The sequence below is a fragment of the Sciurus vulgaris genome, assembly GCF_902686455.1.
Source record: "Sciurus vulgaris genome assembly, chromosome: 4".
Classification (NCBI taxonomy): domain Eukaryota; kingdom Metazoa; phylum Chordata; class Mammalia; order Rodentia; family Sciuridae; genus Sciurus; species Sciurus vulgaris.
Window position 1 is genome coordinate 77194216 of NC_136464.1, and position 17266 is coordinate 77211481.

General features: G+C 35.5%; 1 protein-coding gene across 1 annotated transcript in view; it reads left to right on the top strand.

The window, feature by feature from the left end:
* Positions 1–17266, top strand: part of LOC306659757 (uncharacterized protein) — a 92990-nt gene that overhangs the window by 28410 nt on the left and 47314 nt on the right. Inside the window, exons 2-3 of the mRNA XM_079137492.1 lie at positions 12869–12926; positions 13020–13169. Of these exons, the coding sequence (XP_078993618.1) occupies positions 12869–12926; positions 13020–13169 (208 nt within the window). The remainder of the gene's footprint in view (positions 1–12868; positions 12927–13019; positions 13170–17266) is intronic.

The window sequence follows — 17266 nt, forward strand, 5'->3', positions numbered from 1 at the left end:
CTGGAACAACATTTTTCAAGCCCTGAAAGAAAATGGATGCCAACCAAGAATCTTATACCCAGCAAAACTTACCTTCAAATTTGATGATGAAATAAAATCCTTCCATGATAAACAAAAGCTAAAAGAATTTACAAAAAGAAAGCCAGCATTACAGAACATTCTCAGCAAAATATTCCATGAGGAAGAGATGAAAAACAAAGAAACAAATCAGCAATGGGAGGAACCATCCTAAAGGAATTGTCAAATCAAGGAAGAACCAAGTCGTCTCAAAATAAATAAATAAATAAATAAATAAATAAATAAATAAATAAATAAATAAAATGAACCAAATGACCGGGAATACTAATCATATCTCAATAATAACCCTGAATATTAATGGCCTGAACTCATCAATCAAAAGACATAGACTGGCAGATTGGATCAAAAAGAAAGATCCAACAATATGTTGCCTGCAAGAGACTCACCTCGTAGAAAGAGATACACATAGACTAAAGGTGAAAGGATGGGGGAAAACATATCATGCACATGGACTCAGCAAAAAAGCTGGGGTATCCATCCTCATTACAGATAAGGTGGACTTCAAGTCAAAACTAGTCAAAAGGGATAAAGAAGGACATTTCATACTGCTTAAGGGAAGCATAAATCATCAAGACATAACAATCATAAACATCTATGCCCCAAACAGTGGCTCACCCATGTATGTCAAACAAATCCTTCTCAATTTCAGAAACCAAATAGACCATAACACAGTTATACTAGGTGATTTTAACATGTCTCTCACACCACTGGACAGATCTTCCAAACAAAAATTGAACAGAGAAATAATATATCTCAATAACATAATCAATAATTTAGACTTAACAGACATTTATAGAATATACCATCCAACCAAGAGCGAATACACTTTCTTCTCAGCAGCACATGGATCCTTCTCTAAAATAGACCATATATTATGCCACAAAGCTAATGTAAGCAAATACAAGAAGATAGAGACACTACCTTGTATTCTATCAGATCATAATGGTTTGAAGTTAGAAATAAATGAAAGAGTAAAAAACAGAAGCCACTCCAACACCTGGAGATTAAACAATATGCTATTACATGATGAATGGATAACAGAAGATATTAGGAAGGAAATTAAAAAATTCCTAGAGGTAAATGAGAACAAAGAAACATCATATCAAAATCTTTGGGACACTATGAAAGCAGTACTTAGAGGAAAATTTATTTCATGGAGCGCATTCAATAAAAGAAGTAAAAATCAACAAATAAACAACCTAACACTTCAGCTCAAAGCCCTAGAAAAAGAAGAACAGACCAACACCAAAAGTAGTAGAAGACAGGAAATAGTTAAACTCAGAGCTGAAATCAACGAAATTGAAACAAAAGAAACTATACAAAAAATTGACAAAATAAATAGTTGGTTCTTTGAAAAAATAAACAAAATTGATAAACCCTTAGCCACTCTAACAAAGAGAAGACGAGAGAAAACCCAAATAACCAAAATTCGGAATGAACAAGGAAATATCACAACAGACACGATTGAAATACAAAACATAATTAGAAGCTATTTTGAAAATCTATATTCTAACCAAATACAAAATTTCGAAGACATCAACAGGTTTCTAGAGACATATGAATTGCCTAAATTGAGCGAGGAGGACATACAAAATTTAAATAGATCAATTTCAAGTAATGAAGTAGAAGAGGTCATCAAAAGCCTACCAACAAAGAAAAGTCCAGGACCAGACGGGTTCTCAGCTGAGTTCTACAAAATCTTTAAAGAAGAGCTCATTCCAATACTTCTCAAAGTATTCCATGAAATAGAAGAGGAGGGTACCCTCCCAAACTCATTCTATGAAACCAATATTACCTTGATACCCAAGCCAGACAGAGATAAATCGAGGAAAGAAAATTTCAGACCAATATCATTAATGAACATTGACGCAAAAATTCTCAATAAAATTTTAGCAAATCGCATACAAAAATATATTAAAAAGAAAGTGCACCACGATCAAGTGGGTTTTATCCCAGGGATGCAAGGTTGGTTCAACATTCGGAAATCAATAAATGTAATTCACCATATCAATAGACTTAAAGTCAAGAACCACATGATTATTTCAATAGATGCAGAAAAAGCATTTGATAAAATACAACACCCCTTCATGCTCAAAACACTAGAAAAAATAGGGATAGTGGGAACATTCCTTAACATTGTAAAGGCCATCTATGCTAAGCCCATGGCTAATATCATTCTAAATGGTGAAAAACTGAAAGCATTCCCCCTAAAAACTGGAACAAGACAGAGATGCCCTCTTTCACCACTCCTATTCAATATCGTTCTTGAGACTCTAGCCAGAGCAATTAGACAGACCAAGGAAATTAAAGGAATACGAATAGGAAAAGAAGAACTCAAACTATCCCTATTTGCGGATGATATGATTATATACTTAGAGGAACCAGGAAATTCCACCAGAAAACTGTTAGAACTCATAAGTGAATTCAGTAAAGTGGCAGGTTACAAGATCAATGCTCATAAATCCAATGCATTTTTATACATAAGTGAGGAATCCTCAGAAAGAGAAATTATGAAAACCACCCCATTCACCATAGCATCGAAAAAAATAAAATACTTGGGAATCAATCTCACAAAAGAAGTAAAAGACCTCTACAATGAGAACTACAGAACACTAAAGAAAGAAATCGAAGAAAACCTTAGAAGATGGAAAGATCTCCCATGTTCTTGGATAGGCCAAATTAATATTGTCAAAATGGCCATACTTCCAAAAGTGCTATACAGATTCAATGCAATCCCAATTAAAATTCCAATGACGTACCTTACAGAAATAGAGCAAGCAATCATGAAATTCATCTGGAAGAATAAGAAACCCAGAATAGCTAAAGCAATCCTTCGCAGGAAAAATGAAGCAGGGGGTATCGCAATACCCGAACTTCAACTTTATTACAAAGCAATAGTAACAAAGACGGCATGGTACTGGTACCAAAATAGACAGGTAGATCAATGGTACAGAATAGAGGACACGGACACAAACCCAAATAAATACAACTTTCTAATACTAGACAAAGGTGCCAAAAATATGCAATGGAGAAAAGATAGCCTCTTCAACAAATGGTGCTGGGAGAATTGGAAATCCATATGCAACAGAATGAAACTAAACCCATATCTCTCACCCTGCACAAAACTCAACTCAAAATGGATTAAGGACCTTGGAATCAGACCAGAGACTCTGCAGATTATAGAAGAAAAAGTAGGTCCCGATCTTCAACATGTCGGGTAAGACCAGACTTCCTCAACAGGACTCCCATAGCACAAGAAATAAAAGCAAGAATCAATAACTGGGATAGATTCAAACTAAAAAGCTTTCTCTCAGCAAAGGAAACTATCAGTAATGTGAAGAAAGAGCCTACAGAGTGGGAGAATATCTTTGCCAATCATACTTCAGATAGAGCACTAATCTCCAGAATCTATAAAGAACTCAAAAAACTCTACATCAAGAATACAAATAATCCAATCGACAAATGGGCTAAGGAAATGAACAGACACTTCACAGAAGAAGATGTACAAGCAATCAATAAACATATGAAAAAATGTTCAACATCTCTAGTAATAAGAGAAATGCAAATCAAAACCACCCTAAGATTCCATCTCACCCCAATTAGAATGGCGATTATCAAAAATACAAGCAACAGGTGTTGGCGAGGATGTGGGGAGAAAGGTACACTCATACATTGCTGGTGGGGCTGCAAATTAGTGCAGCCCCTCTGGAAAGCAGTGTGGAGATTCCTTAGAAAACTTGGAATGGACCCTCCATTTGACCCAGCTATCCCACTCCTTGGCCTATACCCAAAGGATGTAAAATCAGCATACTACAGAGATACAGCCACATCAATGTTCATAGCTGCTCAATTCACAATAGCCAGACTATGGAACCAACCTAGATGCCCTTCAATTGACGAGTGGATAAAGAAACTGTGGTATATATACACAATGGAATATTACTCAGCCATAAAGAATGACAAAATTATGGCATTTGCAGGCAAATGGATGAAATTGGAGAATATCATGCTAAGTGAGATAAGCCAATCTCAAAAAGACAAGGGACGAATGATATCGCTAATAAGTGGAGGACGACACATAATGGGGGGGAGGGAAGGGTTAGTGTTAGGGTTAGAGTTAGGGTTAGGGAGGGGGGCAAGTATGGAGGAAGAAAGTACTGTATAGAGGGTAAAGAGGGATGGGAGGGGTGGGGGGAAGGGGAAAAAAATAACAGAATGAATCAAACAACATTATTGTATGTGGATTTACGATTACACAAATGGTATGCCTTTGCGCCATGTACAAAGAGAGAGACAACATGTATCCCATTTGTTTACAATAAAATAAAATAAAATAAAAATAAAAAATAAAATGCACTTTTTGTTCTGTAACTTTATTCATTTGTATCTTCTCTCTTTTCCTCGGTTAGTGTGGTTTAAGATTTATTTGCCTTGTTTAACTTTTCAAAGACCCAACTCTTTGTTTCATTTATCCTTGATATTACTCATTATTTTTCTACTTCATAAATTTTGGCACTACTATTTTCATTTGTTTCTTTCTACTGTGTTTTGCATTGGATTCTTGTTTCCCTAAGACCTTGAAATTCATGTATAGGTGATTTAGTTGAGATGCCTCTGATTTTTTAAGGTATTTTGCCAGGTTTATAAATTTCCTTCTTAGCACTGTTTTCATTGTATCCCATAGCAATTTATTCTAAAAGTCTTTTAATACTTCACCCTGATTTCTTTGATGTCTCATTCTTCTTGCAAAATAGCTCTGTAGTATAGTTTGAGGTCTGGTGTTGTGAAGCCTCCTGCTTCACTTTAAAATGGCAATTATCAAGAATGCAAGCAATAATAAATGGTGATGAGGAGGTGGGGAAAAAGTACACTCATACATTGCTGGTGGGAATGCACAATGCTGCAACCATAAGAAAGCAGTATGGAGATTCCTCAGAAAGCTTGAAATATAACCACCACTTGAGCCAGCTATCCCACTCCTTGGTATATAACCAAAGGACTTAAAATAGGTATACTATAGTGATGCAGTCACATCAATGTTTACAGCAGCTCAATTCACAATGGCTAAATTAAGGAACCAACATAAGTGCCCTTCAACAGATGAATGGATAAAGAAAATGTGAGACATATATATATATGTATGTATGTATATTCACACACCCACACACATCCACACACGATGGAATATTACTCAGTTTTAAGGAAGAATGAAATTATGGCATTTGCTGGTAAATAGATGGAGCTGGAGAATATCATGCTAAGAAAAAATTAGCCAAACCCAAAAAAACAAAAGTTGAATATTTTCTTTAGTATGTGGATGAAAATTCATAGTAAGGGGCGGATGAGGGAAGAATAGAGTTACATTATATTTGGTAAAGGAGAGTGAAGGGAGGGGAAGGGTTATGGGGGTAGGAAGGACAGTAGAGTGAAACAGATATTATTTACCTCATGTACCTATTTGATTGCATGACTGATATGATCCTGAAATATGTAAAATCAAAAAAATGAGAAATTAGACTCCATTTATGTATGAATTATCAAAATGTATAAATGCATTTTCCTGTCATATACAACTAACTAAAACACCAGAAAAAAAAGAATAGTGTTATCCTTGGATTTAGCATAAATAGCTTTTACAATGTTCAAATATGTTCCTTCTATCTCTGAATTTTCTTCTGTTTTGAACCTTTATTTTTGCAAATTTTTTGCAGCATCTATTGAGATAATCATGTAATTTTTGTCTTTATGTGTATTGATGTGGTGAATTACATTTATTTTTGTACGTTGGAGCAACCTTGCATACCTGGGATGAAACCCAGGTGATCATGTTGTGCTATCCTTTTAATGTGTTTTGATATGAGATTTATCAGTATTTTATTAATAACTTTTGAATTTCTGTTCATCAAAATTATTGGCATGAAGTTTTCTTTCCTTATGTGTCTTTGACTGGTTTTGGAGTCAGGGTGATTGTAAGTTCAAGAATGAGTTTGGAAAGGTTCCTTGCTTTTTTTTTTTTTTTTTTCTTAGAATAGTTTGAAGTGGATGGATGTTGGTTCTCCTTTGAAAGTCTAGTTCTACTTGGATGAAATTCTATTGGGTCATGGGCTCTTTTTTTTTAAATTCATTTTTATTGTAAACAAATGGGATACATCTTGTTTCTCTGTTTGTACATGAAGTAGAGGCATACCACTTGTGTAATCATAAATTTACCTAGGGTAATAGTTTTTGATTCATTCTGTTATTTTTTATCTCCCCTCAACCCCTCCCAACCCTCTTATCCCTCTATAGAGTCCCTCCTTCCTCCATTCTTGCCTCGTTCCCACCCCCTATATGTGTCATCATCTACTTATCAGTGAGATCATTCGTCCTTTGGTTATTTGAGATTGGCTTATCTCACTTAGCATGATGTTATCCAACTGCATCCATTTGCCTGCAAGTGCCATAATTTTATTATTCTTTATGGTTGAGTAATATACCACAGATTCTTTATCCATTCATCAATTGAGGGGCATCTACATTGGTTCCACAATCTGGCTATGGTGAATTGAGCAGCTATGAACATTATTGTGGCTGTATCTCTGAATTATGCTGATTTTAAGTACTTTGGGTATAGGTTGAGGAGTGAGATAGCTGGTTCAAATGTTGGTTCCATTCCAAGTTTTCTAAGGAATCTCCACACTGCCTTCTAGAGTGGCTGCACTAATTTGCAGCCCCACCAGCAATGTATGAATGTACCTTTTTCCTCACATTCTCTCCAACACCTGTTGTTGCTTGTATTCTCAATACTCGCAATTCTAATTGGGGTGAGATGGAATCTTAGGGAACTTTTGATTTGCACTTCTCTTATTACTAAAGATGTTGAACATTTTTTCATATGTTTGTTGATTGCCTGTAGATCTTCATCTCTGAAGTGTCTGTTCATATCTTTAGTCCATTTGTTGATTGAGTTATTTGTATTCTTTGTGTAGAGTTTTTTCAGTTCTTTATAGATTCTGGAAACTAGTGCTCTGTCTGAAGTATGAGTGGCAAAGATTTTTTCCCACTCTGTAGGCTTTCTCTTCACATTGCTGAGTGTTTCCTTTGCTGAGAGACAGCTATTTAGTTTGAATCTGTCCCAGTTATTGATTCTTGCTTTTATTTCTTGTGCTGTGGAAGTCCTGTTAAGGAAGTCTGATTCTAAGCCAACAAGTTGAAGATTTGACCCAACTTTTTCTTCTAGAAGATGCAAGGTCTCTGATCTGTTTTCAAGGTCCTTATCCATTGTGAGTTGATTTTTCTGGAGGTTGAGAGATATGGGTTTAGTTTCATTCTGTTGCATATGGTTTTCCAGTTTTCCCAGCACCATTTGTTGAAGAGGCTATCTTTTCTCCACTACATATTTTTGGCACCTTTGTCTAGTATGAGAAAATTGTATTTATTTGGGTTTGTGTCCATGTCCTCTATGCTGTACCATTGATCTACCTGTCTATTTTGGTGCCAATACCATGCCATTTTTGTTACTATTGCTTTGCAGTATAGTTGAAAGTCTGCTATTGCGAAACCCCCTATTTTACTCTTCCTGCTAAGGATTGCTTTAGCTATTCTGGGTATCTTACTCTTTCAGGTGAAATTCATGATTGCTTGCTCTATTTCTGTAAGGTATGTCATTGGGACTTTAATTGGAATTGCATTGAATCTGTATAGCACTTTTGGTAGTATGGCCATTTTGACAGTATTAGGTCTGCCTATCCAAGATCATGGGAGATCTTTTCATGTTGTAAGGGATTTTAATTTCTTTCTATAGTGTTCTGTAGTTCTCATTGTAGAGGTCTTTCACCTCTTTTGTGAGATTGATTCCCAAGTATTTTATTTTTATCAAGGCTATTGTGAATGAGGTAGTTTTCCTAATTTCTCTTTCTGAAGATTCATCACTTATGTATAAAAATGTAGGTCTTGTAACCTGCTACTTTACTGAATTCACTTATGAATTCTAAGAGTTTTCTGGTGGTTTTCCAGGTTCCTCTAAACATATAATTGTGTCATCAGTGAACAGGGATAGTTTCAGTTCTTCTTTTCCAATTTGTATCCCTTTAATTTCTTTGGTTTGTCTAATTACTCTGGATAGAGTTTCAAGGATGATGTTGAATAGAAGTGGTGAAAGGGGGCATCCCTGCCTTGTTCCAGTTTTTAGGGAGAATGCTTTCAGTTTTTCACCATTTAGAATGATATTGGCCATGGGCTTAGCGTAGATGGCCTTTAAAATGCTAAGGAATATTCCCACTAACCCCAAATTCTTTTAGTGTTTTGAGCATGAAGAGATACTGTATTTTATGGAATGCTTTTTCTGCATCTATTGAAATAATCATGTGATTCTTAACTTTTAGTCTGTTGATATGGTGAATGACATTTATTGATTTCCAGATGTTGAACCAACCTTGCATCCCTGGGAAAAACCCACTTGATCATGTTGCACTATCTTTTTAATATATTTTTGTATGCAATTTGCTAAAATTTTATTGAGAATTTTTGCATTGATGTTCATTAAGGATATTGGTCTGAAATTTTCTTTCCTCGATGTATCTCTGTCTGGTTTAGGTATCAGTGTGATGTTGGCTTCATAGAATGAGTTTGGGAGGGTTCCCTCCTCTTCTATTTCATGGAATACTTTGAGGAGTATTGGAATGAGCTCTCCTTTAAAGGTTTTGTACAACTTGGCTGAGAACCCATCTGGTCTCAGACCTTTCTTTATTGGTAGGCTTTTGATGACCTCTTCTATTTTATTACTTGAAATTGAACTATTTAAATTGTGTGTGTCCTCCTCATTCAGGTTAGGTAATTCATATGTCTCTAGAAACCTGTTGATGTCTTCGAGATTTTCTATTTTCTTGGAGTATAGATTTTCAAAATAGCTTCTAATTATGTTTTGTATTTCAATCGTATGTGTGTGATATTTCCTTGTTCATTCCAAATTTTAATAATTTGGGTTTTCTATCTTCTTCTGTTTGTTAGTGTATGTAAGGGTTTATCAATTTTGTATACTTTTTCAAAGAACCAACTATTTATATTGTTAATTTTTACAATTGTTTATTTTGTTTTGTTTTCATTGATTTCAGCTCTGATTTTAACTATTTCCTGTTTTCTCCTGCTTTTGGTGTTGCTCTGTTCTTCTTTTTATAGGGCTTGAGCCGTAGTTGTAGGTCGTTTATTTTTTTATTTTTTTTCTTCTTTTATTGAATGCACTCCACGAAATAAATTTTCCTCTATTAACTGCTTTCATAATGTCCCAGAGATTTTGATATGTTGCTTCTTTGTTCTCATTTACCTCTAAGAATTTTTTTAATTTCCTTCCTGATATCTTCTGTTATCCATTCATCATACAATAGTGTATTATTTAATCTCTAGGTATTGGAGTAGTTTCTGGTTTTACTCTGTCATTTACTTCTAATTTCAATCTATAATGATCTTATAGAATTCAAGGAATTATCTCTGTCTTCTTATATTTGCTAACAGTAGCTTTGTGGTATAATATGTGGTCTATTGTAGAGAAGGATCACATGTGCTGCTGAGAAGAAAGTGTATTCGCTCTTTGTTGGATGGTATATTCTATATATGTCCATTAAGTCTAAAATTATTGATTGTTTATTGAGATCTATGGTTTCTTTTTTCAATTTTTATTTGGAAGATCTGTCCAGTGGTGAGAGAGGTGTGTTAAAATCACTTAGTATTATTATGTTGTGGTCTATTTGATTTCTGGCACTGAGAAGGATTTGACATATATGGATGAGCCACTGTTTGGGGCATAGATATTTATGATTGTTATGTCTTGCTGATTTATGCTTCCCTTAAGCAGTATGAAATGTCCTTCTTTATCCCTTCTGACTAACTTTGGCTTGAAGTCCACATTATCTGATATGAGGATGGATACTCCGGCTTTTTTGCTGTGTCCATGTGCATGGTATGTTTTTCCCCATCCTTTCACCTTTAGTCTGTGGGTATCTCTTTCTGTGAGATAAGTCTCTTGCAGGCAGCATATTGTTGGATCTTTCTTTTTAATCCAATCTGCCAGTCTATGACTTTTGATTGATGAGTGAGGCCATTAACATTCAGGGTTATTATTGTGATATGATTTGTATTCCTGGTCATTTGGCTCTTTTTTTTTTTTTTTTTTTTGACACAACTTGATTTCTCCTTTATTTGTTTGTTCCTTTAGGGTAGTTCCTCCGTTTGCTGATTTACATCATTGTTTTTCACCTCTTCCTCATGGAATAATTTCCTGAGAATGTTCTGTTATGCCAGCTTTCTTTTTGTAAATTCTTTTAGCTTTTGTTTATCATGGAAGGATTTTATTTCATCATCAAATCTGATGATAAGTTTTGCTGGGTATAAGATTCTTGGTTGGCATCCATTTTCTTTCAGGGCTTGGTAAATGTTGTTCAGGCCCTTCTTGCTTTTAGTGTCTGGATTGAAAAATCTGCTGATATCCATATTGGTTTCCCCCAAATGTAATTTGATTCTTTTCTCTTGCAGCCTTTAAAATTCTGTCTTTATTTTCTATGTTAGGTATTTTCATTATAATATGCCTTGGTGTGGGTCTATTGTCATTTTGTGTATTTGGAGTCCTATAAGCCTCTTGTAATTGTGTTTCCATTTCATTCTTCATATTTGGGAAATTTTCTGATATATTTCATTGAATAGATTGTTCATTCCTTTGGTTTGTTTCTCTAAGCCTTCCTCATCCTGATGATTCTTAAATTTGGCTTTTTCATGATATCCCATAGTTCTTGTAGATTCTGTTCATGATTCTTACCATCTTCTCTGTTCAAATTTGTTTTCAAGATTGAATATTTTGTCTTTGATGTCTGAGGTTCTGTCTTCCAGGTGTTCTATCCTCTTGGCTCTGCTTTCTATGGAGTTTTTAATTTGGTTTTTGTTTCCTTCATTTCAAGGATTTCTGTTTGTTTGTTTTTTCAGTATCTGTAACTCTTTATTTAAATGATCTTCTGCTTCTTGTATTTGGTCTTTTAACTGTTGATTGGGGCGATCATTCAATGCCTGCATTTGCTCTTTCATCTCCTCATTTGCTTCCCTGATCGTTTTGATTATGTACATTCTGAACTCCCTTTCTGTCATTTCTTCTGCTGTGTTGTCATTGGATTTTATTGATATAGTATCTATGTTTGTTTGGGACATTTTCTTCCCTTTTTTTCTCATATTGTTCAGGTATCTACTCCTCTAGTAGTGAAACTCTGGAATATTGCAGATTTCCTCTATTGACTAATATTGTCTCTGTAAATTGCCAATAACTCAACACTTAGCCTTCAGTAGCCTGAAGTCTTGGAGGAAGTTGATAATGCAGTGGTTCACTAGGAAGCTGGCCTTCTAGGGGTGGTGGGATATATTACCTGTGGTATATATTACCTGGTGGCTCTGAGTTGGACCCAAGTCTCTCAATACCTTCTTTTCTTGGCTCCTGGGTTTTGTCAAAGGTCCTCTCAGGTAGGTGTCTCAGGAAGGGAGTTGCCCTTCCAATGATGATGGCCACGCCCTCAGGAGTAATTCAAAGTGCCTGCACCAGCCTAAAAAGATGCCTCTGGCTAGCTCCATGATGGTGACAAACCTTGGGGTGGTGGTTGGGCGAGGTTGTTCAGTGATGGTGTCTGTCTTTGGCCTGGTGTTTGGGTGGGTTGGCTACCAACCACCCAGCTCTGCAAGGCAGGTGGGTTGCGTGTCTGCCTGCTACCTCCACAATGCAAGCGGCCTGACTTGCCACCAGCTCACTTGGCGACTGTGACCAACCAGTGATGGCACTGACCTAGGTGCAGGAATCATGGGGGAATCACTCAGTTATGAAGTCTGTCCTTGGCCTGCTGGGTGGGTGGGATAGCTGCCTGCCACCTACCTCCATGATGTAGTTGGCCTGGCTCACCAGATGGGCTCTTCTTTGTTGGTAGGCTTTTGATACTATCTTTATTTTCATTGCTTGATATTGATGTGTTAAAATATTCTAGGTCCTTCAAGCTCAATTTGGGTAAGTAGCCTTTAGAAAATTGTCTGTGTCTTCATGATTTCTATTTTATTGAAGTATAAGTTTTTCAAATTGTTTGTGTTTAACCTGTGTATTTTGTTGTATTCTGTGGTGATATTTCCTTTTTCTTCACAAATTTTAGAAGTTTGATTTTATTCCTTCTTTCTTACTTCAGCTAGGCTAAAGTTTTATCAGCTATATGTTTGTTTTAAATAACCCATTTTTTGTAACATTGCTTGGTTTGAAACTTTCCGTTTCAATTTCATTGACTCTGGCTCTGATTTTAATGACTTCCAATCTTATTCTGCTTTTAGTGTTGATTTGTTCTTCTCTTTCCAGGGCCTTTAGAAGTAATGTTAAGTTGTTTATTGGTTGGGTTTCTAATCTTTTAATGAATCAGGTGAGTGCTATGAACTTTCCTCTTAGAACCACCTTCAGAGTGTCTCAGAGATTTGTATATGTTTTGCCCCTATTCTCATTTACATGTAAACATTTTATAATTTCATCCCTGAATTCCTGCTATCCATTGATCTTTCAGTAGTGCATTACTTAGTCTAGAGGTATTAGAGTAGCTTCTATGTTTTGTTATGTTGCTGATTTCTTATTTCATTCCATTATAATCTGTTGAAATGCAAGGTATCATCTCTGATATTTTTGTATGTACTAAGTGTTGCATTGTGGACTAAGTTTGGGTCAGTTTGAGAGAATGATCTGGGTGCTGCTGAGAAGAAAGTGCATTTCATGCTTGCTCGTTAAACTTACCATGTTTTTTTTTTTCTTTCCTAGAATGTCTGTGAAAGAAAAGGAGAAGTATGTGAAAATTTTCAGCAATCCAGGAATGATAGTAATCTCTTTGAAGTCTCCCAATTTGTGCACTTTATTGACTTGAAATTAGAAAGTTTCATATATTTTTTACTTTGTTTTATTACCATAAAAGGAAAATATGACCCTGGAAACCAAAAACATTGACTCGTTTGACAAGAATATTTGTGAGAGTGAAAGAGAATGTGTGGTTTCAACTATTCACATAAGACATATCAAAAGAAAGAGCCTGTGTGATGCTCCCCTGTCATCACCTGACTCAAAGGTAAGGGGTCTTTTAATACTTGTTTCCCTTTCCTTTTTTAAGTTTCCTCTCTCCCATATCCTCATAATGATGACCATAGTCCTAAAAAGATACTTGAGGCCTCTACTAGGTCACAGTAGACAATAAATGTAGCACCAAGAGAGATATATATACAGTATGCATATTTATATAAATTGATGGGAGTAAACAACTATCAGGTATCCTTATTGTTAAAGGAAAGAATTAGAATGAAAATTAAATGAATAGCTAGTTGAATCTTAAGGCAAGAAGGGAGAAAAATGGAAGTATTCCTTAAAGAAGAGCAAATATAAATATCTACATTGCATAAGAGAGTGAAGACAGAAGATGTAATGCAAATCTAACAAAAATAGTGAAGATAATGATAGCAGGAACTGTAAATTCGATTCCTCTGGAAGACTTGAAATCATCTTAAGAAAGAAGTGGAAGAAAATAAAATTCTCACTTCTTTTAAATTTAAAGTGTTTATATATAGTTCAGAGGTAGATAGATCTGTGAGAGGAATTCTGGCATTAGTGCAAATTATTCCAGCTATGACACTGAAGTTGACAAGTAAAGGTGGGGAAGGAACCAGAATCATAAATGTATAAGAGAAGGACCTTCTGGACAGAGAGAAAATTTGTCTTCCATTGTTCTCACATTCTGGAGTGACTCGGAAGCAGGGTGTGAGATATCATTTTATGAACATAAAGTATAGAAACATCTACAAATATATGCCTACTCATTTTAGATACTTAATAAATAAGTTTCTTTACTTTCCTTTTTATTAAGACTTGGAATAGCACTAAGGAATTATAAACTGAAAATGATTATGATGATCAAAGGCTGGTACCAGTGCACATTTGTTATATAGAATAGAGGGTTTCATGGAGGCATATTTGTATGTGTGTATTACTTAGTTAGATGAACATCACTCCTGAAATATAGCGGTACCATTCCCTCTTCTTTCTGTCCTTTCCTCTCTCTTCCCACTTGTGGTCTTCCATCAGATTTCATGAGGAACATTTCCACATATGACATGTTTATTTCTGAGTCTGTCTTATTTTGTTTAACAGGATACTGTGCAGTTCCATCCATTTTTCAGCACATGACACCATTTCTATGACTGAATAATCCATTGTGTGTAGGCTGATTATATTTTTTCAGTAAATAGTAGGGAGCAGTATAACTGAGCCATTTGAAATTTTATTTTTAATTTTAGGAGTAATCTCCATACTATTTCCCATAGTGGAAGTAATAATATGTGTCCTCATGAACAGTGCTAATGGATTCCAATTACCCTCATCCTCATCATTGTTTATTTTGTGTATTCTTGAATATTGCTTATTGAATGTGGTGAGATGGAATCTCATCATAATTTTCACTTGCATGTCCCTTATGACTAAAGACTTTGAACCTCTTTTCATGTAGCAGTTGACTGATTGTACACTTTCCTTTGTGAACTGTCTGTTCATTTGTCATTGGTTAAGTGGGTGGTTTGTCCTTACAGTGCTGAATTCCTTTAGTTGTTTATGTATTTTGTCTAGTAATCCTCCATCAAAGAGTAATTGGCATAGATCGTCTCCCATGCTATACACTCTGTTATTTCTCTTCTTGTTCTGCAGAAAATTTTATTTGATTTACTCCAGTTCATCTCCAACTTGCTATTATTTCCTTAGCTGTAATAGTACTCTTCATAAAGTCTTATTCTGTGCCTAATGCTGAGTGTTTCCTCTAGATTTCCTGCAAGGAGTTGCAATGATTCTGTTCTTATGTCTAGGTTCTCTATATCTTTTATGTTGTCTTCTACAGGTGTGAAATAGAGATCTCATTTTGTCCTTCTACATATGGATATCCAGTTTACCCAATGCCATTTGCTTTGCTCCTATATTGCATTAAACTTGTACATAATAGTTTGGTTCATATTGACATAAGGAAACATGAATTTTTTTACACCATTTCAGACCCTGGTTCCTCCCTTTCCTTTCCCTCACCTCTCACCTTCTTCTCCACTACTGGCCAAACTTTCACCATTTGTTTTTAATTTATAGATCCACATAAAGGTGGAATTCTCCATTATATATTTTCATGCATGAAGAGTAATTTCGTCAGATTACTTCCACATTGCCTTTGCCTTACCCAACCCTCCTCGCTCCCCATATTTCAGTGTCTCAGGGTTCAATGTTTTTCCACTCCACTAATCTTCCCTTTAACTTGATGATGTCCATCCTACCTTTGTCCCTCATAGGTTGCTTTAGCACCTGCCTCTATAAGTAAAATCATTTCAACAGTCAAATTTCTTGTTTGACTTATTTTATTTAGCCTGACATTCTCTTGCCAATCCATTGTTGGCAAATGTCATAATTTTATTCTTTAATACAGAGTAATACTGCATCATGTATACATACTGCAATTTATAACCCATTCATCATGTCTTGGCTATTATGAGTTGTGCTGCTATTGACATTGATGAACTTGTATCCATATTTGTCTGCTGATTTTACAACTTTTGGATATATACCAAAGAGTACAATAGCTGGATCGTGTTATAGTTCCTTTCCTAGTTTTTTGAGGAATTTCCATACTGCTTCCCAGAATACTTAAAATAATTTGCATTCCCACCAGAAATGTCTGGTGTTACCTTTTCATCCCCACATCCTCACCAACATTTCATATTTATATGCATGATCATTATCATTCCCAAGTAGAGGGATGACATCTTTGTAGAGTTTGAACTTGCATTTTTTGATTGCTAGATAATTTGAACATTTTTTTCATAAATATTGAACCATTTGTGTTTCTCCTTTTGAAAAGTCCTTATAATTGTGTTAATTGTGTGTATCATGTTAAGCATTTTGATTTCTTTATATATTCTTGTTTCTTTTTTTTTAAATTAAAAATCATAAATTTACATAGGGCAATGTTGTTTGATTCATTCTGTTATTTTTTCCCTTCCTCCCAACCCCTCCCACCACTCTTTTTCCTCTGTACAGTCCTTCCTTTCTCCATTCTTACCACCCTCCTTATCCCTAACCCTAAACCTAACCCTAACCCTAATGCTAACCCTTCCTACCCCCCATTATATGTCCTCATCCGCTTATCAGTGAGATCATTCATCCTTTAGTTTTTTGAGATTGGCTTATCTCACTTAGCATGATATTCTCCAATTTCATCCATTTGCCTGCAAATGCCATAATAATTTTATCATTCTTCATGGTGGAGTAATATTTCATTGTATATATATGCCACAGTTTCTTTATCCATTCATCAAATGAAGAACATCTAGGTTGGCTCCATAATCTGGCTATGGTGAATTGAGAAGCTATGAACATTGATGTGGCTGTATCTCTGTAGTATGCTGATTTTAAGTCCTTTGGGTATAGGACAAGGAGTGGGATAGCTGGGTCAAATGGTGGTTCCATTCCAAGCTTTCTGAGGAATCTCCATACTTCTTTCCAGAGTGGCTACACTAATTTGCAACCCCACCAGCAATGTGTACCTTTTCCCCCACATCCTTGCCAACACATATTGTTGCTTTTGTTCTTGATAATCGACATTCTAATTGGGGCGAGATGAAATCTTAGGGTAGTTTTGATTTGCATTTCTCTTATTACTAGAGATGTTGAACATTTTTTCAAATATCTGTTGATTTCTTGTACATCTTCTTCTGTGAAGTGTCTGTTCATTTCCTTAACCCATGGGTTGATTGGATTATTTGTATTCTTGGTGTAGAGTTTTTTGAGTTCTTTATAGATTCTGGAAATTAGTGCTCTATCTGAAGAATGAGTGGCAAAGATATTCTCCCACTCTGTAGGCTCTCTCTTCACATTACTGATAGTTTCCTTTGTTGAGAGAAAGCTTTTTAGTTTGAATCTATCTCAGTTATTGATTCTTGCTTTTATTTCTTGTGCTATGGGAGTCCTGTTAAGGAAGTCTGACCCTAAGCCAACAAGTTGAAAGTTTGGACCTACTTTTTCTTCTATAAGATGCAGGGTCTCTGGACTGATTCCAAGGTCCTTGATCCAGGTTGAGTTGAGTTTTCTTCAGGGTGAGAGATAGGGGTTTAATGTCATTCTGTTGCATATGGGTTTCCAGTTTTC